Source organism: Trachypithecus francoisi, unplaced genomic scaffold, assembly GCF_009764315.1.
Source record: "Trachypithecus francoisi isolate TF-2019V2 unplaced genomic scaffold, Tfra_2.0 Lachesis_group6, whole genome shotgun sequence".
NCBI lineage: Eukaryota > Metazoa > Chordata > Mammalia > Primates > Cercopithecidae > Trachypithecus > Trachypithecus francoisi.
In genome coordinates, this window is record NW_022681471.1 from 69,610,908 (window position 1) to 69,635,207 (window position 24,300).

General features: G+C 44.4%; 1 protein-coding gene across 1 annotated transcript in view; it reads right to left on the minus strand.

Annotated features, from left to right (window-relative positions):
• Positions 1-273: 273 nt before the first annotated feature.
• Positions 274-24,300, minus strand: part of SLC16A2 (solute carrier family 16 member 2) — a 99,873-nt gene continuing 75,846 nt past the window's right edge. The window contains exons 2-6 of the mRNA XM_033201440.1: positions 13,320-13,464; positions 9,654-10,104; positions 8,265-8,408; positions 4,721-4,949; positions 274-2,839 (exon numbers count right to left, since the gene is read on the minus strand). Coding sequence (XP_033057331.1) covers positions 2,619-2,839; positions 4,721-4,949; positions 8,265-8,408; positions 9,654-10,104; positions 13,320-13,464 — 1,190 coding nt within the window. The 3' untranslated portion in view covers positions 274-2,618. The remainder of the gene's footprint in view (positions 2,840-4,720; positions 4,950-8,264; positions 8,409-9,653; positions 10,105-13,319; positions 13,465-24,300) is intronic.

Consider the following 24,300-nt stretch of genomic DNA (forward strand, 5'->3'; position numbering starts at 1 on the left):
TTGGTGGGGCCTCCAGTCCATCTCAGCAAGTAAGCACATTTTCATTTTGTGAAGTAACCGCCTTTCCACTTCAGAGCTTAAAAATCCAATCTCAAATAGTCGACCAACTCCAAACCCCTATATAGCTCTTTTTCTAATTTCTGCTCTCACAGAGAGCATAGAACCTGGCAGAAATTTGATTTGAAATGAGACTTCAACTCTGAAGTCAAACTTCCTGCTATTAATCAGGTTAAGACTATTTCTCCCTTGTAGGCAACATACATACCCAAACCGAATTTTTAGATCTGTTTATTTTGTTCCAAACTCCTTGAGAATTTAAATGTCCCATGTCTTGAGCTCTGAAATTTTATTCGTTCTAGATTTAACTGTGGTGCATAAGAGGCTGCATCCTGCTCTAAATATTAATACTGTGCTGCTTTTGCCAATCAACATTCTCTCCAAAAGCACACAAGCTCACATGTGCACATCCACATGTGTGGAAGAAGTAAATTGATACCCCACCATGTTATGTGACATCTGAATGGGCAAATTTGGGACCTATGAATGTCTTTCCTTCATCTGGAGAGAAGAGGACGACTGCCTGATTCTTAAGAGCTATCTGCACCTTGAGCAACAAAAGAGGTCCTGCAGAATCACCCTCTGGTGACTCAGTGAGAGTGAGGCGGGCAGGAATGGAAGCAGGGGCATTGTTGCTCCAGAATTTTCAGTGGTCTCTCCTGGGAGTTACAGGGCTCCTAGGGCCCAGATTATCCTGTTCCACTACTGTTAGAACTGACAGGATAGGAACTAGGCCCTTTCTAGGGCCCCTTCCTACCCACAGAGCTAAGAACCAGTGGGTTTTCCTTTGGGGAGTTGATAAGAGCTGGACTGGGACCAGCGGAGGGGGCTCAGGACTTTGGCCTTGAATGAAATCATCGGAGGCCAACCATGCCCCAGCTGCCTGTTTGTAACGGAAAATCATGAGTGGGAACTATTGTCTTCTTTGGAGCCCCTCAGGGCAACCTCATCCTCCTGGCCCTGGGATGACCCTGGCTTAGGGTGGCAAGTTACTGTTGGCTCCAAGTGACAGCCAGGAATGCTTGGCAAAAATGATGACAGGGTGGGTGACGGGAACACAATAGACAAAGGCTCAGAGAGGGGAAAAAGAGACACAGAGGCAGAGTGAGGAGAGGCTGAGCTCCTAATGAGGTGAGCTGTGCTAACTGAACACAGCCTGGCAGTGCCCTCTGCCCCTAGCCAGGGGCACTGGGAATGTTCTTCAGTAAGATTGTTGCCAGAGCCTGGGCATAAGGAAGCATCAGTCACCTACTTCAGAGGGATCAAAGTGGTTCAGAGTCTACCTTTCATGGCACCTTTAATGCCCTCTAAGCAAAGTGGCATAGGATGCCCAGCATGGGAGACACATTGAGTGGTAAAGGCTAGGATGGCTTCCCCTTCCCAAAAGAAATTGTCCAACCCTATGTGCAACTGCTGCCTGTACCTTTTTGGGATCCAGGCTGGGAATTGGGTTTTTTTCTTAAATAGTCCCTTTTCTGGCCTGGCCCAGGTGGAAATATAGACCTGTCATGAAAACTGAGAGATGGGGCTGGTCCACTGCCCCTCCTCCCACCATGGCAGCTCGTGTCATCAGTCCTCCTCCGCCTGCTGAGATGAAAGGAGTTTCTTCACATTTTGCCATGTGTATACAAGAATGGGGAGCTGGGAGGGCATCGAGATTAATGCCTTGGTCTATAAAATTTGTAAAAATCAGTGACTGGAACATGGAACACTGTGGTGTTTAAGGTTTCTTCCCTATATGTCATTCTACTCTTCCAGTGTAGGATTATATAGCTTGAGCCAAAAAGTGAGATGTGGCTCAGCCTGAGATGAGTGGGACTGATGCTAGTGTTAGGAGTGGACTGGGCCAAGGTAAGGTTGATTGGCCCAAGTTCCGGGTCTCTCCTTTCTCCAAGCACCCATGTGTCTATGACAGTCATACAAAGAAATAGAGGGGAAAGAGTATGGAGAGAAGTCAGTAGAGGAAAAAAAAGAAGGAAGGGAAGAGGGGAGCAGACTGTTAACCAACCAAACGATAAGGGCACTGCCTGTACCCAGTTCTTGGGAAGCCACAGCCATCAGCAACTCTAAGGCTAACCAAGGCTACTTGTCTCATTTTTACCTCCCTGCCCCTCCACCCAGTGGCTCCCAAATATGGATGGCAATGACCTCCTCAGCAAACAGAGACTTGGGCCTACCCTATTAAGCTCCTGGGGACATGGTAGCGCCTTTGGCAGTTGATTATAGTGGGTGACTAACAAGCTGGGGCCAGGAGGTCCCATCCTCCTCCTCCCCCAGGGCTGAGAAAGTATATGGAGAGATTCCAAAGGCCAGGGGGTGATCCTAAGCTTTCCCAGATCCTGGGAAGAGAAAAGACCTGGCAAATTTAAAGGTATTCTGGGGAGAATTTAGTTAATGAGTTTGGAACACCTGGAGCTTTGGCTCCAAGGAGATTGTCAGGTGGCTGAAATGCTGTGTGCGCAGGTCTGGGAACAAGTGTGCTGGTGGCAAAAATGTAAATGCTGAGCAGGGTGGGATGAAGGGGAAGAGCTGGGAAAGGGCACACAATGGCAAGAAAGGCATTAGATTGGTTCCTCAGGATTGGGGGAGCCTGGCAGTAGCTCCCCATTGGGGTCTGGATCAGGGGCCAACATCTTATCCTTGCTGGAATCTCTCTGCTCTTTCTTGAACATCCTTTGATGCATCAGAGGGACGAAGAAGAGGATTACAGCCCCGATGATGGGGGGCACACCGGCAAAGTAGAAGGCCACATGGTAGTCCCCAAAACAGTTTCGGAGCAGGCCTGAAACAAGAGAGACAAGTCAAGCTCAGCTTTGCCCTACTGTCCAAAGGTGCTCTCAGCCCCTTCTAAGGGCCATCACAGTGCCTATCCAGAAAATCTTGGCCTGTATTGCCTTGACTCAGGAGCTCCCTCAACTTCAAGGGCAGGTGACTCCTCCCAAAGGCACTGGGGCTGCAGGCCCTTGAGTGAATGCTCATTATGAAAGAAGCTAATGAAGCTTCTCTTAAAGTTTCTCTATTTATGACTTTCATCAATCTAAGTTCTAGTCACACCTAGTTACAGAGTTAGGAGGAAACCTAGTTTAAAAGAACTCCACAGAAGATGGCCAAGTATTATCTTGGTCCAGAGTGATATTTCCCCTCCCCGTACCCCCGCCCCCCCAACAAATGGTTCCTGTGGTACATTTCAGATGAGTTCTTATTTTCCTTTTCTCTGAAGTGACCCTTCTCTGAAGTTCCATTTGTCCTAGCAAGAGGCTATACGTGTTCCTTTCAGTTACATATATGGTTGTCCCCTCTGGTTTTCTCCAAGCTACCAAACCAAGGATATGTTTGACATGAGATGCAAGACCTTCCCGACTCACTTCCAGAAGCTAATGTGTGGTACCTCATAGTACCTCAGAGCCCAGAAACAGCATTCAGGAAAGGCAAAAAGGCCCTTGGCCTTTTGCTTACTCAGGAGTTAAGCAAATTGGAAAGAAATGTGGATTCTGGGGCACTGTTTGGATCCGGGGATGAGTAGAGGCCCCCTTCCCCCAACGGGTAGTGTGGCTGTTGCCCGGGAGCCTGAGTGAAAGCTTTTGCCACTGTCACACAGTGCCCTCATATCACCTTGCACATAATTTGTGTTCGAAGAGTATTTGTTGAATTAACCCACTTCGCTAGCCTAGGAGAAGCTAATGCATGAATCAATGTTTGCAATAAATCCTATAGAAAAGAAATAGAGTTGCCAGGCACAGTGGCTCACACCTGTAATCCCAGCACTTTGGGAGGCCAAGGCGGGTGGATCACGAGGTCAGGAGATCGAGACCATCCTGGCTAACACAGTGAAACCCCGTCTCTACTAAAAATACAAAAAATTAGCTGGGCGTGGTGGCACGCACCTGTACTTCCAGCTACTCGGGAGACTGAGGCAGGAGAATCGCTTGAACCTGGGAGGCGGAAGTTGCAATGAGCCGAGATAGCTGAGATCGCACCACTGCACTCCAGCCTGGTGACAAAGCAAGACTCTGTCTCAAAAAACAAAAAAAAAAAAAAGAAAAGAAATGGAGTTCTCTTGTCATTGGTTTTCTGTTCCCTGTTCCCTGGGATACCAACAGTGCCCTTCTGGGAAAATGAAGGGAGAAACCAGGAGTGCTGAAAGATGGCAACTCAATACTTCCTGCTGAAGGTGAGCCTCACTGGCTTAATTCTGGTGTGTTACTTTAATCAAATATCTTCTATAGGCTCAGTTCAGAAGCCGGCAGAGGAGGAGGAGGATGTCCCTAGGTTTTGATAAAACCAGAGATTGCTTTCTCTTCTCTTCCTACCCAACCTTGCAAATAATCACATGCCTGTGGAGAGAGTGAGAGGATACTAGATCAGTGGAATCGTCAGAAGGCCAAACTCATTTTTCTCTCCAGCCCCCTGGAAGGATCCATGCTGTCTGAAATAAAACCCTATTGAAACAGATATACCACCATGGAAAATCCATCCCTCAGAATGGATCCGTGCATGTGTTTAATTTCTTCCACCAGTAGTGATAAGGGGTTTCATGCACTCTCACAAAGCTGTTTAAATAGAGGATAGGAGGAAAAGGGGCCTGAAGAGGTGCTCAGGAGAGCCAGTATCCAGGGAAAACAGGACTCCCTAATTCATACCCTCCCTGGAATATCAGTCTCACCTGCAATGGGGGGCCCAGCAATCATTGGCAGGGCCATCATGCCCAGGAGGTAGCCAATGGCCTGTGAGGCCTGCATTGGGCCCACCAGCTCAAATGCAATGGGGGCCATTATGGTGATGAAGAAGCCATCGCAAAGGCCCAGGAAAAGACAGACGACGATAAGGCCCCCGAAGTCCCGGCACAGGGGAATCATCATGGACATCAGGCCCAGGAGCAGGAAGGAAAGGACCTGGAGAAACAAGGGCCTGAGGTCACATGCTGGCCAGCCAAGAACACATAGCATCACATCTCCTTTCTCAAGTCTTCATTTCTTCCATCTATACAATGGGGTGATGGGAGGGGGAGGGTGTCAACAGAGAGAGCAGTTGGACTGAATAGTTAGGCCCTTTCTAAGTCTTGCACTGAGGGATTCAAAGTCCAAGAAAGGCCCTGCTTAACTGTGATTCTGTCGGGATTAAAAAAAAAAAAAGTTGGGGGATACTTGGCCCCTGGCCTCAAGAAGTTTGTCTTTGCACTAGACCCTAAGATAAAAGGAATTGTTGTTTCTGCTTTCTGAGCCTGTATTTGGCTTACCCAGGGATCAGGGTCTGGGATCAGGCCATACTAGTGTTCTCAGATCCAAGTAAAGTATGGAAAGAGGGAAGGGAGGGCATGATGGCTTGCATGATGATCAGATGGGGTTGTAAGTGGAAGGCACAGCTTCTTGAAATGGGGAAGGAGCCAGTGCCCATTTTTGTGGGGGCTGATTTTATAAAATAGCTTGGCATAAAGGAAACCATTGGGACATTCACCCAGGTTCCTATGCTTTAGGACATAGACTGCACTGCCTATCTCAGACATCTCAGACACATGGCTCTGGGGCCCTCTGAGAAGGACACCCTGAGAAGGCAAAAAAAGGAACCTTTTAGGGGAACCAAGCCACTGGGAAGGTGTGTGTCTAGGGAGAATGAAGCCAGCCCAGGAACACTGACTAACCACTGGGCTTTCTTTGGGCTAAGCAAAATGACTCCAAAATGAAAAAACTGCCTTTCCAGAGGTGTTTTTTTTTTTTCCTTCTCCACAGAGAAAAGGGCCACTGCAAACATAGCTGGTCTTCATTTGCAACCTGTGTTGGCCAGCTAGACTGAAGACCTGGGCTGCAGGCAGAGAAAAGAACCCTGCCCCCATTCTGCTGCTGCCAACCCCCTGCAGCCAGTAGAGCCAGGTCAGAGCCAGGTCATCCCAGGGTCAGGGCTAAGATCTGATCTCTTTATCAAGGCCTTAATAGGCCAAGGATTTTCTAATAGTTCACACCAGCAAGCCAACTTAGCCAAGAACACACTGAAGGAGTGGGGGACATGGTTATTTGGTGCCCTAAAGATTTTCTATGTTGTTGCTGGCAGTGGGTTTGTTAGGTTGATCAGCTGGTTTTTGGAGAGGATAATGCCATCTGAGGACATCTTTTTGTTGGGAGACTTTGAACTTTGATCAGGCAGTTTTGAGGTAGCTAGGCAGAAGCTAGGAATAAGAACCCCAGTACCTGAGCTTATCCTTTAAGAGATTCACACACAACTATAAGATAAAACCAGACACACCTATTAATAAAGCCCATTATGGAAATTGAAAGTTAATACCATTATATAACACAAAGAACCCTATTAACTGATTTTAATCAGGTCTAAGTATTACCTATTGTATCTAGCTGTCTGTTAAACATCCTCCATGAGGCTTTGCCAAGGTTCAGAAATTTGAAATCCCTCTTGGACGTAAGAAACAGGCCTCAAGATTCAGAAATTTAAAATCCCTCTTGGACGTCAGAAACAGGCCTCAAGAATTGGCACAAAGTGAGGCTGTCTTGCAGCCTGTCACTATTTCCTTTCCAGCAGACTGTCCAGGGGCTTGATGCCAGAGACATGTGCCTGTCTTTACCAACAGTAGGAGCCACAGAATCTACTAGATAGCTCTTCAGAACCTGAAGGTGTGTATACTCCTTTCCTCCCCGAGGCCTGTACTCCTGCATTACATGCAGGGAGAGAGGCAGGCAAATTCCTGTGATGGAGTATCTTAACAAACTCAAGAGAAAGAAGTTCATCCATTGTCTTGTGCTCTTGGCCCAAGACACTGAATTTGTAAAATGAGGAAGTTGAACTACTAGTTGATGAAGATACGTTTCAGCTATAATGTTCTAAGATTATTTTATATTATTGTAAGTGGTAAAACTCAGTGAAGTAAGAGCAAGGAAAAGGGGCAGGAGCAGTGGGTGGGTGGTCAGCAGAGGCACTGGGTCCTAAGCCTATCTTGGCCTCTAACTGGCTAATGCCTCCCTGTCCCTTGGAACTCCAACTGTGTAACAGAAAGCAAAAGCTGCTGAGGCTCTACTTCTCTCCTAGGGACTGTGATAAGAATCACATGAGTTATATGACTAGGCAGGGGCTGCTGTCCCTTCTCAAGATAAAGCCCTGGCCCAATGCCAGATTACCCTGATTTTCAGAACTCTTTGGCATCTTGGAGCTGCTAATACTGGCAGGGAAGACTCACAGGGGTGTCATGTGGGTGAGGCTGGGAAAGCCACACATACTACTATGCAAATAGCTACCCAGATAAAGCACTTGCTGAAATTTGCACAGGAATTCAAAATTTCAATTGGTTTATCTCAAACACAAGATTATCTCTTGGTTTGACTTAGTCAAGTCACTTATCATCTCTGAGACTTGGCTCTGCCATCACTTAGGGCAAGGTAGAATATGAGAAGTGTGTTGCATAGGAGTTCAGCTCTGCTACTACTGTCTGTGTGAGCCTTTCCCTCTATTTCTCCACCACTGTAATGAGGTTGGATTGGATGGACCTTAAAAGCAACCCTGCTTCTAACAAAGCAGATGCACCAACTCTTGCAATCTAACAGCAAAAAAGTTAAGGAAAAGTTAATCATATTTTCATCCAAGATATTTGAGGGTACTTAGGAGAGCACTTGGGGCTATCAGAGACAGAGAAATCACCACTGTGAGTGTAGCCAAGACCCCTTGCAAGTGCTTTTAGGGCTTTCCCAGGAGATAAATGAGTCAGAACTCAATCACCTTCCTGATAGATTATTTGTGACTACTTGATTTTGGAGGCTATCTTTGCCCCTTCACAGGGTTCTGCACTTGGGTACGTCTTCATAAACCCACCTGCAGGATCATAAGTCAGGTAAGAAAGGCAATACTGCTGCCAGGTAGACAAAGACTGACAGCCTGAACAGTGGCCTGTATTCAGACCAGACCAGAGCCTAGTTCACACAGAAAATAGCCTTGGAGCATGGAGAGCCATTATTAATAAAATCTTCCTTTACATGTGTTCTAATAGGTTCCATATACACTGCTCTCACAGAATCCTCACTCAATCTTGGTAAAAGAGGCAGAACGAGGATGATTTTCTTTGTTTAAAAGCAGGTGAAATGGAGGCTCAGAGAATTTGATTGACTTTCCCATGCTACACAACAAGCTACTATTCTATACCAAAGGCTGTGGATAACCTTGCATTTGTGGCAGGCTGTTTCTCCCCACAGTGGACAGGTGGTCACACTCACCTGCAAGTAGATCTTCTTAAGTCCAGGGATGGAGTCACTGATGTGGCCTGACACAAGACGCCCAAGGCCTGAGGTAGCCCCAATACACACCAAGAGCACCCAGGTCTCCTTGATTTCTGAGAACTCCTCTTCCACATACTTCATCTGAAAAGCATAGCACAAGGACCCCCAGAAACAGGAGGAGAAAGAGGAGCTGACTGGTAACTGTAGGCATATCCAGAATCCTCTACTGGTTACTTTCCTGGAGCAGGACAGAAACCCCCTCTCCTGTAGCCCTACCTCCATGACAAGCTCTCTAGCTGCTTATCCCTTGGTTCTCTGGATTCTGGACTTCTGAGCAACAGCTGAGGAGGGTGGGTACCTCCACGCCCCTTCTAAGCCCCAGCAGGACAGAAAATAGCCTAAATGATTGAGAAAATCCAAAGGTTTCTCTACTATCTCCCCATTCCCTTACCCCAAACTGACAGCCTAAGGCAACATCAAATCACCAGGGGAGAAGAATCCACCAACTTCCAGGCAACTCTTCCAAAGTGTGTTTTAGGAAACATGAAGCCTGTGGAGGATAATAGCTGGACTACAACCAACAGTTCTGTAGCTGCATAAGTTTGGTGGATGGTTAGTTAAACAAAGCTGAATGGGTTTCTTTCCTACAATTTTTTTTTTTTTTTTTTTGAGACGGAGTCTCGCTCTGTCGCCCAGGCTGGAGTGCAGTGGCCGGATCTCAGCTCACTGCAAGCTCCGCCTCCCGGGTTTACGCCATTCTCCTGCCTCAGCCTCCCGAGTAGCTGGGACCATAGGCGCCCGCCACCTCGCCCGGCTAGTTTTTTGTATTTTTTAGTAGAGACGGGGTTTCACCGTGTTAGCCAGGATGGTCTCGATCTCCTGACCTCGTAATCCGCCCGTCTCGGCCTCCCAAAGTGCTGGGATTACAGGCTTGAGCCACCGCGCCCGGCCTCCTACAATTTTTTTTTTAGTCCCTTTAAGGGATTACTACACATGATGAAGTTAGAGAGATCCAGTATATGTTACTTCCTAAACAGAATCATTTGACCACAAAGACCAGCATTCCACAGAATCCTGTCTTGGATCACCCAGGTCGGTCTCCTGCATCCTGGCAATGCATATCTCCTCAAAATCTATCTAAATTTTTACTGTGGGGGAAGCCATGGTCCATGGGCTTCCCCCTGTGGAATTGCCCCCATTTTCCACTAAGGTCTTCCCTCAACCTCTCTCTTTTTCCCTCTCTGGATCTCTCAAATATTTTTTTCTTTTCCCAAAGGTCCCAGCTCTGCCCTTTCAATGTCTCCCACCCCCACCCTCTGGAATCTAGGCAGGTTGAGGGTAGCTTCTTGGGGCCAGGTGGGGTGGGCCCACCCTGGTATTCCTCACCAGGTGTACGTAGGGAACAAAGTAGCCAAGGGCAGCAGCAGCAATCCCGAAGGCCCAGATGCGGTAAGTGCGTTGGCGGAACACTCGCATGTTGAAGTACTTCCTGAGCTGAGCCAGAAAGCGCTGGTGCAGGGTGCGGACACCTCTCTTGCTTGGGGTGTCCTGGGAGCTGGGCAGGAGGGGCCGGTAGGTGAGTGAAAGCAGCATAAGAACAAACATGAAGGTACTCAGCACCTGGAAGGTTTGGGCCAGCTTGATCTTATCCCCCAGCATTCTGATGAGGAAGGGGAAGGACATGGAGAAAATGCTACTCCCAGCAGACACCACACCATTGGCCAGACCCAGGCGGCGTTGAAAGTAGTGGCCCAGGATGACGAGGGATGGCTGAAAGGCGAAGGAACAGCCACAACCAAAGAGAATCCCGTAGGTGAAGTAGCGTAGGCTTAGGGAGCTGTGGGAGAAACACCAAGAGCTGTCCTCAGCAGCCTGACCAGCAATCTATCTGCCCTCCCCGTCAGCTTCCTGAGTCTTCCAATCCTCCACCCTTAACCCACAGCCCCACTTGCCACTGACCCTCAGAGCTAACAAAGAAGAGGGCCTTCTGATCCCTCTGTTGCAGATGGGGAAGCAGAGGCTCAGAGAGGTAAAATAATTGGCCCAAGGTAACATAACTGGGAATCAGCAAAACTTCGACTTGAATCCAGGTCTGTGTGACTCTAGCATGACTCACAGCACCCCATCAAAGAGGACTGTTCAAAGGAAAGCCAGAACTAGCCCATGTAAAAGCTGGATGAGGGGCTACAAGGAGTCATTGTCTTAGAGAGAATAGTTTCACTTTACTATTGGTGGTGGCCAAAGCTTTATCCCAGGTAGCAACAAAGGTCTGCAAGAAGTCAAAATCCCGGAAGATTGAAACCTTCCATGGGACTCTTCAGTGTCTTTCTCCATGCTAAGGCCATTAATATTTCAGAGAATGGCTGATGATCTTCTGAGACATACGCTCTCCTCAACCCTGCCGAAGGTCCGCATATCCCAAGACCCTTTACACTAGGCCCTGGATGATCTCCGTGGGGATCATTAGGTAGGAGTCTCTTTAACTTTTAGAGTCCTGCCTTTGTTTCTGGATATGGTATAGATTTGTTCCCTAGAGTAGCCTGGCTCCTTGACAGCAAGTGGAGCCTCAAAGAATTTGTGGGCCTGGCCAAGTAAGACAGGTCCTGGCTTAAAATTCATAGGCCCTGCTGTGGCCATAAGCCTCTGAAACATAAAGTAAAGGGTCAGAAAGGGAAAGGCAATAGGAAGGTCAGCTTGGCCAGCCATATGCCCCCAGATAATATTGGCACAACTTAGTAAAGAATTTTGTTTTCTTTTTGATGCCTCAATATATTTTGCAATAGTTCTTATCTGGCCACTAAATTACCTAATACTCTTCTTGGTCAGGCAGTTCTTCTCTGGAGATAGACCCAGTCCTCATACTAAAGGACTGGGCCTAAGCTACAGAGAAGATGTGGTGCTAGCACTCATGATTCTAAGATAGCTATCATTATTGCTTTCCATCTGCTGGTATTCACTGGACATGAGCAAGGATTTGGTTTTGAAAGGGTTGTCTTTGCTTGGAACACATAGCTAAGCCAAATGCTCCTCTTCTGTCAGGTTCCTTTGGGCCTGTGCCCATTAGATTGTAAGTACCCTATGGGATTGGCCTGGCTTGGGGGCCTTATCCAAGGGGCCTTGTGTTAGACCTTCAGGGAAGGGGCCAGTGGGGGCAAAACATAGGATTTAGTTTAGGGTGCTGTGTGGTGGATCTACTTCTAGCTGGGCCCCAGGACTGGAGACCCATTGTTTGGGTTTTCCAAAGCCCCACCAGCCCTGTCTGCATCCTGCCCCATTCCATGTCATTCAGAGGAACTCAGGGCCCTGAGTGAGACAACAGGAAGGATGATTTGGAGCTCTAACCATGAGCAGAACCATTTTTCCACTGGATATGAAGCCATCCAGAAAGTTTCTTGGCTCTGAAGATCCTCTTACAGAAAGAACAAAGCGGGTAGAGAAGAAGGTTAGGGGCTGGAGAACAGAACGCCTACTCCAATGTGCCTACAGAAGCGTGCCAGAAGAAAACACCACATCTGAGCTCCTTCCCCTCCTGTAATTGAGCCCATGTGGATTGGAAGGGAAATGGGATCCATACGTTGCTAATTCGTTTACACTCTGCTCTGCTTGGTCTTAAAAAACAGACCTTTGCTGTGTAGTGCTGAGACTAGAGCTGCTTCTGAAGCCTAGTTCCTCCCCACAGCTTGCTGGGGGTGAATGAGGCTGACCACCAGAGGGGTTCTGAAAAGGTCTGGAGCTGCTGCCCTGGGAGTGCTGAGTAGTTTCCAGGCAGGACATGGATTTTCCCTTTTCTGTCCCAGTTGGGTGGGACGAAGCCAAGAAATGACTGCAGACCAAATCCAAACTCTGCTGGAGGGTAGGCTGGGCAGCTGGAAATGCTCAAGTCATAAAGAAAGTTGGCTTACCTCACAGGGCCCAGTTAAGGCAAAACACAATTATCATTCTCTACTGTGAGTGGAACCTTAGGCCTAGAGAGCCATGGTGCTTTTCTGGGTAACTCAGCTCAGAAAGCAAGTCTCTGACAAGTTAGCTCTGACCTCATCCTAGACATGTCACCATGGCCATTTCTCATTTCCATGTTTCCAGGCTGGCATTCCCCTACGTTGGCCCAAGCAGATTGGAAGCAGGAGGTGCCATAACTTCCAGAGTATCTTTGGCAGAAAGTCAACAGAGTTCTTTAGGAATTCCATATTCCTCAGGCTGTGGTATAGGGTATTTATTTTCCCTTACCCTACACACATTCTTCTTCAGGCTGGCAGAAAAGAAAGCAGAAAATGAACCTAGAGCCTGCTTCTTGCCTGACACTGCCAAGTTCTGCCAGTGGAACCAGTGGGACTAGGGTTTCCGTTTAGCCCAGGCCTAGCTGGGTAGCTGGGTTCTGGGTTTGTATCTCAGTGAGGGATATTGCTAATCATCCTTCTGATGCCCATGATGTGAATCATTTTCTGTCCCAAATCATCCATATGTCAGCAGCCTGAGCTATCTGGAAAAGAGTCAGAAATGCTAAACATCCTTGGGCTCAGTTGAACTCTTTTTCAGAATAAGATTCCTTTGGGAATCCTGTGCTAGGTGTTCACATGGGTTCACTTGAGAAGCTCAGTCTTGGGATGGAAAGTGAGGTCGTGAGATGTGTGGCACACTGAAGGGGAATCGAATAGCAGAGTTGAAAGAGACGTAAAAAGACCATATGGTCAAATCCCCTCATGTTACAGATGTAGAAATTGAGGCACAGAGAGAGCAATGGTACTCATCAATTGTCCTATTGCCATTCAGTGGCCAAAACTGGACTTGGGCCCAGCTCTATGAACTATCAGGCTTAGAGTACTCCTACCACTTTGGAACTCTTGGGTCCTCTCTGGGGATACTTCCTACCAATGTGTCCTGGGGAACCTACCTAAATGAGTTCACTAGATTCTGAATCCAGGGTGCAGGATCTTTCAGGGCCCTACATGGCCATGGCCATGGGATTCTGCAGTGAGAAAAGTAACCCTAGCTAAAGCCCAGAAAAAACCAACCCTCAGCCTTGGGGAAATAACCACCAACTCCTAGCCTTACCTGGTGAAGGAGCTGGTATGGAGGCCAATGAAAGCAACGGCAGCTCCCGCGGTTGCTGTGATTCGGCAGCCCAAACGGTCAGTGAATATACTCACAATGGGAGAACAGAAGAAGATCATACCCATCGCGAGGGCTCCTACCCATGCTGCAGAGAAAACAAGCACAAAGACACTTTAGCTTAGTGTAGTGCCTAGTGGTACTGCTGGTATCTCAGCTCTTCTCTGGCCTTTCACGGGGGCATTGCATTGGTCTGCATTGCCAGCTTGCTAGTCCCCAGTGATCAGAGAGTTTTGCAAGAAGAGACTAGATACGAAACAGGGGATTCTATCACTGGGGTAAGATTTGGACTAGTCGATATTTCAGGCCTTTCTGGGGATGCTAAGCCAGATCTATAGCCTTAGGTTCTAAGCCACTTGGCTTCAGGGGCAAAAAACACTGGGGTTAAGCTTTCAGGAGCTAAGGTCAGGCTTGTGTCCCACATTAGAACAACCCTGTGAAGATGATAAGACTAAGGAGTAGAGAAGGCCACAGACAAAAGCTTCCTAGAATTGTACTAGGATACACGGCAGGTTCATGGGCCACCTAAAGATTTCTAAGGCCACTGTGCAAGAGAGTCATGTAACCCTCATGCTGAAATCCGTCATCAGAGCCCATATTTGGCAAATTCCTGACTTCAAACTCAAGAAGATGTTATCCTGTTTCTAAAGGCTCTTAAGTGTCTATAACAATCCTCACTAAGGAGAAAGGAACTTGCCCTTTTACTTAGATTCTTCCAGTCCATTTCCCTTTGCTCAGCCCTCAGAAGGAAAGTTCAAGCTTTTTTTTTTTTTTTTTTTTTTGTCTGAAGGCTGTTATCAAGTGTCATCTTGAGCCTCTCTTTTCTCCACCAAATAATCTTAGTTCCGTTAACTTTTCCTCTTAGCTTTAATTTCTAACTCTGAAATTAATTTCAGAACTCTCCTTTGAACACTTCCAACTCTTCATCATCATCCTCAAAGAGCATTCATTGAGTGACACATGAGCTAGGCACTGGGCCAACTTCTGGCTGTCTCCAATTGTGGAGCCCCAGTGGGCCAAAGGAAGTCAGTCTGGGGCTAGTCAACTGGCTGTGTCTCTTACCTCAGTGCCAAATAGGTTTCTCAGCTTCCCATTGGGAATCTTTACTTTGTTGGAGCCCTACCCTGAGCCCTCTCTGCCTGGCTTCAAAAGTACTAGCCTGCGACAGCAGGAGATCTTAACTTTTTATCACAGGTTCACCTCTTACCTTGCCATTTCATCTCCTATCAGCTGTGAGATCTTGAGAAGTCACACAGCATTTCTCTAATCCTCAGTTTTCTCATCTGAAATGGAGATTAAAATTTCTGCTTGCACCTGCCTCAAACATTTCTTTTTCTTTTTTTCTTTTTTTGAGACGTTGTCTCGCTTTGTTGCCCAGGCTGGAGTGCAGTGGCCCAATCTCTGCTCACTGCAAGCTCCGCCTCCCGGGTTCATGCCGTTCTCCTGCCTCAGCTTCTTGAGTAGCTGGGGCTACAGGTGCCCGCCACCACGCCTGGCTAATTTTTTTTTTGTATTTTTAGTAGAGACGGGGTTTCACCGTGTTGACCAGGATGGTCTCAATATTCTGACCTTGTGATCTGCTGAAGATCAGGGCCGGGTGCGGTGGCTCACGTCTGTAATCCCAGCACTTTGGGAGGCCAGGGTGGGCGGATCATGAGGTCAGGAGATCAAGACCATCCTGGCTAACACAGTGAAACCCCATCTCTACTCAAAATACGAAAAATTAGCTGGGTGTGGTGGCGGGTGCCTGTAGTTCCAGCTACTCAGGAGGCTGAGGCAGGAGAATTGCCTGAACCCAGGAAGCGGAGCTTGCAGTGAGCTGAGATCGTGCCACTGCGCTCCAGCCTGGGTGACAGAGTGAGGCTCTGTCTCAAGAAAAAAAAAAATCAAATATAATTATAAGAGAACTTTGTAAATATCAATAATCACATTAAGTTTAAAAATCAATGCAAAATGGATCGTAGACTTAATGTAAAACTTAAAACTATAAAACTTCTAGAAGAACATATAGGAGAAAAATCTTCCTGGCCTTTGGTTAGGCAAAGATTTTGCAGATATTCACAAAAAGTATGATCAATAAAAGAAAATATTTGATATATTAGACTTGATCAAAATTGAAAACTTCTGCTTTTCAAAAATAGTTATGAAAATGAAAAGGCAAGCCACAGATGGAAAAATTTTGCAGCACACAGAATCTGACAATAGGCTGGTATTCACCATACAAGAGTGAGTTGAGTCTCACAACTCAATAATAAAGCAAACAATCTAACTTAAAATATGGGCAAAAGAACAGAGATTATACAATTACACATTTGCACATACATTTATGATGTGAATAGTAATTAAGCATATAAAAAGATGCTCAACATCACTAATCAGTTGAGAAACACATATTAAAACCACAATGAGACAGCCCTTACCAAGAAAGGGTTTTTTCTTTTCTTTTCTTTTTTTTTTTTTTTGAGACAGAGTAAAACTCTGTCTCCCAGGCTGAAGTGCAGAGGCGCAATCTTGGTTCACTGCCACCTCTGCCTCCCAGGTTCAAGCAATTCTCGTGCCTCAGCCTCCCGGGTAGCTGGAATTACAGGCTCATGCCACCATGCCTAACTAATTTTTTGTATTTTTAGTAGAGACGGGGTTTCACCATGATGGCCAGGCTGGTCTCAAACTCCTGGCCTCAAGTGATCCACCTGCCTCAGTCTCAAAAAGTGCTGGGATTATAGGCGTAAGCCATGGTACCCAGCAAAGAAAGGCTTTTAAAAAATGATAATACCTAATACTGGGGAGGATATGGAGGAACTGGAAATGTAATACACTGCTGGTGGCAATGCAAAACAGTACTCACTTTGGAAAACAGTTTGGCAGCTTCCTGTGAAGTTAGGCATACATTTACCATGATCCTGAAAACCCACTGCCAGATATTAGCTCAAGATGAATGAAAACTTACGTTCACACAAAAACCTGTACCTAGATGGTTACACTAGCTTGTTTTCATAATTGCCCAAATCTGGAAACAACCCAAATGTACTTCAACTGGTGAATGGATAAACAAATGAATACACATTAATACAATGGAATACAACACAGCAATAGACAGGAATGAACTACTAAAACTTGAACAATCTCAAAGGCGTTATGCTAAGTAAACAAAGCTAGACTCAAATTATTCCTTCCACTTACAGGAAATTCTGGAAAAGACAAAACTATGGGGACAGAAAAACAAATCAGTAGGTGCCAGGAGGAGGGATGAGGGAGACAATTAACTACAGAGGGGCATGAAGAAACTTTTTGGGGGTAATGAAAATGTTATCAAGTTTCATCTTGAGTCTCTCTTTTCTAAGCTTTATATGTTATATATCTTGATTATGGTGATGGTATTCTTTTGTCAAAATTCACAGAACTGAGCATGTACAAAGGGTGAATATTACCATATGTAATTATAGCTCAATAAATCTGATGTTATTTTTAAAGGCAGGGAGAAGGTAGGAAAGCAGAAAGTGCCAGTGCAAGATCTCATTTATGATATATGTATCTTTATTCTGGCCAGAGTAAAAAAGTAGCTCAGTTGTATTGTCAGAGAGAAAAAAATAATTAAATTAGCAAATCATTTTACTGACATTTTATAACTAGAACTCACCATTACTTGGCCCTTCTGAATGTCTATGATATAATGAAAACTGATGATTATTCTTATAAGGAATTTTTTGTACAAAGAAAGTTTAAATTATGTTTGATATAGCTTTTAAAAATTAATCTATTTGGTTTAAAAAAACATTTTAAGTTGTGAAATAATTATAGATTCACAGGAAATAGCCAAGATAGTCCAGAGAGGTGCCTTGAACTCTTCACCGAGTTTCCCCTTATTGTAACTATAGTATGATATCAAAACCAGAAAATTGGGAGTGGCACAATATGTGCATATAGTTCTGTATCATTTAATCATGGGTAGATTCCTGAAACCACCATTGTAATCAAGATACAGAACTATTCCATCACCACAAAGATCTCCTTTGTGTTACAGTCACACTCAGCCCACTTCCCCACCACCCATAACTCCTAGCAATCATGAATTTGAAGAAAGTTATATAAATGGAATCATACAATGTGTAGCCTTTTGAAATTGACTTTCTTTTTTTTACCCAGCATAATTCCCTGGAAATACATATTTGAAGTGAGTTTCTTATAGACAACATATAGCTGGGTCATGATTTTTTTTTCTATCCACTCTGCCAATCTCTGTCTTTGAACTGATACATATAGATCATTTACATTTGATGTACTCATTGATACATTAGGGCAATTTTATTTTTGTTTCCTGTTTGTTTTCTGTTTTTACTTTCTCTGTTTTCTTTTATCCTGCCTGCCTGTGGGTTACTTTAAAAGTTTTTAGAATTCCACTTTCTTTATTGTGCTTTTAAGTGTATACCTTTTTTAGTGGCCACTGAAAAATGTACTCAAATAAATCACATTATATGTATATAATGATATCACATCATATGTATACAACGTTATTGGTGTCGACATTTTACTACTTTGAGAGGAGTGTAGAAACCTAACCTCCCTTATGTCTCCTCACCCTCCCCCATTTATAATAAAATTGTCTTAAATATTTCCTCTACATCTATTAATAACCACATTAGGCATTATTATAATTTTTCTTCAACTGTTAAACCTAATTTAGAAAACACAAAAGGGGCCAGGCACAATGGCTCATGCCTGTAATCTCAGCACTTTGGGAGGCCAAGGTGGGCAGATCACTTGAGTCTAGGAGTTTGAGACCAGTGTGGGTAACATGGCAAAACTCCATCTCTACAAAAAATTAGCTGGGCATGTGGTGCACACCTGTAGTCCCAGCTACTCAGGAGGCTGAGGTGGGAGGATCACCTGAGCCCAGGAAGTTGAGGCTGCTGCAGTGGGCCATGATTGTGCCACTGCACTCCAGCCTGGGTGACAGAAAGAAAAAGAAAACAATGCAAAAGGAGAAGAAATCTATTTTATTATAATAAATCAATTATAATATCTGTTATATTTACCTATAATTTTACTTTTTCCACTGTTCTTTCTTTCTGATGTTCCAAGATTCCTTCTTCTATTGTTTCTTTTCTGGTTAAATAATTTCCTTTACTATTCTTTTAGGGTAGGTCTGTTGTGACAAATTCTCTTAGTTTTCCTTCATTTGAGAATGTATTGATTTCCTCATTCATTCCTGAAGGACATTTTCACTGCATATACAATTCTGAGCTAAGAGAGTTTTTATTTCAGCACTTTGCCTTCCATGGTTTCTGATGAGAAATCTTCTATCATTTTAATTGTTTCTCCCCTAGAGTTAAGGTGTCATTTCTCTTACTGTTTTCAAGATGTGTGTGTGTGTGTGCATGCACGTGCATGTGTGTGTGTTTAGTTTTTGAAAGTTTGACTATGATGTGTCATAGGGTTCTTTGAGTTTATTCTCTTTGGGATTTGCTCAGTTTCTTAAATCTACAGTCTTATGTTTTTACCAGATTTGGGGAGTTTTCAGCAATTATTTCTTCAAGTACCTTTTCAGTCCTGCCTTCTTCCTCTTCTGGGACTCCTCTGACGACAGAAATGCTAAATATTTTGTTATAACCTCACAGACATCTGAGGCTCTTTCCATTTGTTTCAATCTATTTTCTCTCTGTGGTTCAGATTGGATAATTATTTATTGTTCTGCCTTCAAGTTCACTGATTCCTCCTTCTGTCTTCTCTCGTCTGCTGTGGGGCCCATCCAGTGGGCTTATTTTATTTTTGGTTTTATATTTTTCAGCTCCAAAATTTTCCATTTATTTCGTCTTTATAACTTCTATTTATCTGCTGAGACTTAATATTTTTTTCATTTGTTCCAAGTATGCTTGTAATGATTTGTTAAAAACATTTTTTGATGGCTGCTTTAAAATCCTTGCCAAATAATTCAATTTCTGTGCCATCTTCATGTTAGTGTCAGTTGATAGTCTTTTCTTGTTGAAGTCAAGATTTCCCTGGTCCTTGGTGTGATTCGTGATTTTCTATTGTATTCTGGGAATTTTAGATATGAGACTCTGGATCTTATTTAAATCTTGTGTTTTAGCAGGCCTCTTCTGATACTGTGCCATTGAGGGACCACTTCATTACTACCAGATGGGTTGGAAGTCCAGGTTCCATGCTTAGCTTCTATTGACACTCTGAGAAGGAAGGGTACCTTGTTATTGCTGAGCAGGGGTGGGTATTCAAGATCCCTACTAGGCTTCTTTTGATATCTTCTTGGTTGGGAGGAGTAGGGGTTCCTTGTTACTGTTTCCCATGTGGTCTTACCTCAGTGAGTGATGGTGAAAGTCCCAGTTTCCTACTTGGCTTTCACTGACACCACCTTGGCACCTTGCCAGGAGTGGGAGAGGTGGTTGGAGGTTATACTCTGCAAGGGTGAAAGTCCAGGCTCCCTATGTGGTCTCTACTGACACCATGGGGGGAGGGGTAGGCCTTGTTACTGCTGAGAGGGGAAGAAATTCCTGGCTCCCTACTAAGTTTTCTCTGACACCACCTCAGCATGGGAGGGGGGAAGGTTGGAGCACCTTGTTACAGCTGGGTGAGCATAGAAGTCTTGGCTCCCCAGTAGGCCTTTGTTGGCAAAGGTCAAGTGGGGTGCATTTTTTCCCATGGTGTTTGGCTGAGTAGAGGGGTTATTGTTTAAAGGTTTTTTGTTTTGCTAGGCTGCCCCTTTTCCTGTCTTTTGGCTAGACAAATCAAACTTTTTTTTTTTTTTTTTTTTGTCTGTTTCCATTGGCATTTCTTGGTTGCTGGCTTCTTTAGCTCCAGGTCTAAGATATGTGAAGTAAAAAGAAAACTCAGGTTTTCTGTTACGTTTTTTTCTTAGATCCCAAGTTTCCTAGCCCATCTGCCTTCTTCTCTCCACTTTTCAATCTTGTTACATTTGTTTTAGATATAAAGTCCAGCATTTTTAGCTGTACTTCATTGGAATTATAGAGAAAAGTGCCTTAATATAGTTTTTAATACTAAATGTATATATTTAAAAATGAAGTAATTCATACGTTATATTAATTTATTCAACAGTTATTTAACATTCTCTCTGGCCCAGATACATGTCTATCTCATAGGCATTCAAGATGTTAAATGAGTGACATATGGTATTTGACTTCAAGGATCTCACAGTAGAGTAGGGAACACATTATTTTTTAAAGTAGGGTAATAAAATTTATGAACCTCATAGTTCAAGGCCAGAATGAAATTTTCTGTTTAAAGATTTTCAGAGAAGTCAGAAACTCCAAGTGAGAGAAAATTTTCTATAAAGGGAGAGAAAGGTAATCTAATAACTAGATTGTGACTGAAGAAGAATAGCATTATATAAGAGAAGTGACTTAAGGGACTGTTAGTGGGATAGGTTATCAAAAAATTTTAGTAAGAGAAAAATAATCAAGCAATGACCATATTAAAAAAGAATAACTAATAGTCATGATAACAATTATGATGACAATTATAACCATATTGATAATAGATGGGTGTTATTGGGTGTTATTGGTTATCCTTTGCCTTTCTTATACTCAGTTCCCATTTTGGAAAATGCAAGGAGTAAGTAGAGGTTTTCTAGAATTCTAACAATTCTTGGACTCAAAGCTAGGAGTTTCTTTTGTTCCCCATAATTACCCCTGCTCTTATATGGGGAAGACAAAGAGATTTCAGTGAAGCAGCTAGATATGTGGGAGAATTGGGTGGATTTCAACAGGCAATGTACAGACTTATCTTTCTAAACAGACTTGGAAAAATCAGAGGTGGAACCCTATAACATTCCATCAGGCAGAAAGCATTATTTTTAACCCATAGTGCATAAGTGCTGAACAAGTATCTGATTCCTGACTAATAAATTTTGTGTTCAACAGATCCTTGGATTTTGAGGATGAACTATTATAATTCATATAATTCAATGGTATAATTATTATACCATTCACACTTTTCCTCAGTGGTTCCCAGAGTTATTTTCAACCGTAACCTTCCCCTCTCAGCGGTAACAAGGCTTACCCCTCTCCGATGGTATCATGGAGTGAGACTTGGCCCCAAAAGGCCTGTATCTAAGTGAACATATGTCTGTATTCAGCAGGCACCCCTACTTTCCTCCTCAAAGCACCCATATCTAACTAGATTTCTGTTGGACCTGGGCAGCACAAGGCCAGAACTCTGCTTTTCCAGCACTATCCTGGATCTGTTGGCCCTCGAACTTCCTCATCCTCAAAGTCTTTTTACTCAAATACTCAATTAGTGCCTTGGCTCCTTACCCAGACACTCAGGCTAATGTCTTTGTAGTACAGGAGACTGCTCACAAAATAATTCAGGTGTGAGACCAGATTCCTCACTCCTTGGCTGCTGAAAGCCAAGCTCTCTGAGCTATCCTCCTCTTAGTTGAAAGAGAGAGATGGGGTACTCCAAGAGCCAAACTCTCCAAATACATTACAAGCTTTCATACATTCCTGTTATTGTGGGGAACTAACAAAAGCTCAAATGAGGGAATGATGGTGCAAAGTCAAATAAGGGTCAAAGCTAGGTCAAGGGTAGATAGGAAGAGAGATATGGTGAGTGACACAGGGGCAGAGATGGCTCTATTCAAGAGCCTCTACTTCCTGACAAGGTGCACAGTACAGTGGAAGAATAGCAAATAGGATTAAGAGGCCAGATTCTAAGGCTAAGCTATCCAACTGCTATACCCAGTGCTGAGTGGAGAGAATGGCACCATGAATTGGATTCTGTGTTGCCAGAAATATTCATCTGCTTCTGCCCCATCATCATACCTCTTCAGAGTTCCCAGAACATGGTGATGTGTCTACATCTAGTTTGGAGAAATGGGATAGTTGGAATGGTGTTGGTATGGCATGGGGACAGTGTGCAGTAGGTAGCAGGCAGCTCAGGACTGTGATGACTTATGCTGCCACATCCAGCCAGGTGGTGAGCACACATTAGTCTGATGATTGAAAGAATTGGTGAAACATATTTAAAAGGAGGATGTAGGTGAAGGCACTTCAGGGATCAGCTGGGGAGCTCTAGAGGGAAGAAATGCAACACTCTGTTCTTCTTTGGGGACTGAGATAACAGGAGCCCTTATCTCTGTGGCTCACCAGAAGAGTGACCTCCAGCTGAGCTTCATTTATTAATTATTTCCCTGGCCTTGGGTAGGGCCCAGAGTTAAGTGCTACATAACTGTCTGTCCAGTGAATAGATGAAACACTCTTGCTCAGGGAAGCTTCTTCCAAACCTTTTTCCATTTTCTGACAAACACTGTGTTGAAAAGCTCTTTCTTCCAGCACTCAGACACTCTAAGCCCATTTACTTTGGTAACTACATGGCTCTAAAAAGGGTGAGGAGAGATTAGGAGTACAGGAAGGTTGCAAACACATTTCCACCCAGGTCCTCAGCTCTGAAATCAACACTAAGAACCTGCCAGGATTTGGGGCTAGTGCCAGGGGTTGTAGTGACTACAGAGTAATGTAATCCAAAGATCTGGCCAGTCCAAGCAGAAGGCTAACACACATGTAAAGGAAGCCTGTTTGGTGATCCCAAATGCCAGCCCGTGGACCATGCTTGACTAGCTGCATCTGCACCATGTGGGTAATATGAGGGCACTGCCAAGTTTCAGAGGCAATGGATTGGATCAATTATTATTGTCAATTGTCAGGGTCCATTGTGGAGAACGAGAAGAGCAGTAGAAGGAGGTTAGAGGGACCATCTGGCTGGAGTTCTCATTCACAAAAGATCTCTAGTATAGACTTATTCTGTAATTATCTTGTGAATGCCATCTATTGCATTGTATTTGCATGATATGTGTTACAATGTTTGGTTGTTAAAAGTAAGTATTTCAAAAGTACCACAATTTTTGAGACTGTATTTTGGCATTTCTTCATTTACAAATATCCAGAGAACCTCACAAAATAAACGTGTTGTGAGCCTTCCACCAACTCCTGAGTGTAGAGATCTTTGAATGACAAGGTCAAGAAATGCACTTGGACCTTTAGGTACTGGAGAACCCACGCAAGTCCTAGTGGAATGTTAAAAACTATGACTGTGGTTATTATATCCACAAGGGTATGGAGGCAGGACTGGAAGCTGCCACTGACGAGGCTGGTGTCTGAATTTTTTAGGGAGGGTAGGAAGGAGCCTGGGTCTGGGGACCTACTGAATGGTAGCAGAGGTAAGACTGAATCACATATGCAAGAGTTTGCAATAACAACACAGTGCATGTCTAGACTAACCTCCTCATTTTACATGTGGAGAAACTGAGGCCCAGGAAGATTAAATGATATCACCCAAAGTCACAAATCTGTTAGTACCAGAACCTAAAGTAACACACTGTATTTTTCTACTACACAAAGATTTAAGATATCAAAAGAGACAAGAGTCTGTCTGCAGAGGGGAGAGGTGATATCTGAGAAGGACTACAAGGTTTTTTTTTATGCTCAGGTTAATATATTCTTTATTATTATTACTATACTTTAAGTTCCAGGGTACATGTGCACAATGTGCAGGTTTGTTAATATGTACACATGTGCCATGTTGGTGTGCTGCACCCATTAATTCGTCATTTACATTAGGTATATCTCCTAATGCTTAAGCCTACACCTACATCCCAGATAGTGCTTGAACACAGGACCTCAAAAATGTTTTCTGTACCCTCCCGTCCCTGTGGAGGGTAGACAGGATTTGGGGGAACACTTTGAAGAGAGTCGCTGAGGCCGTACCCTTAGGCCTGAGGCATGGAATACCCCAGAAGCACTTTCCATGCAGTGGGCCAGGGGTTGGTCTGGGCTCTGACTAATGGTGTCCACGTGGTAACTTTTGCTGGAGCAGAGGTGGGGCCCATCAGAAACAGCAGTGGCAGCACTGGGTTCTTGTTTCATGCCCTACCTGCTCCAGGGTTATAGTTACACCT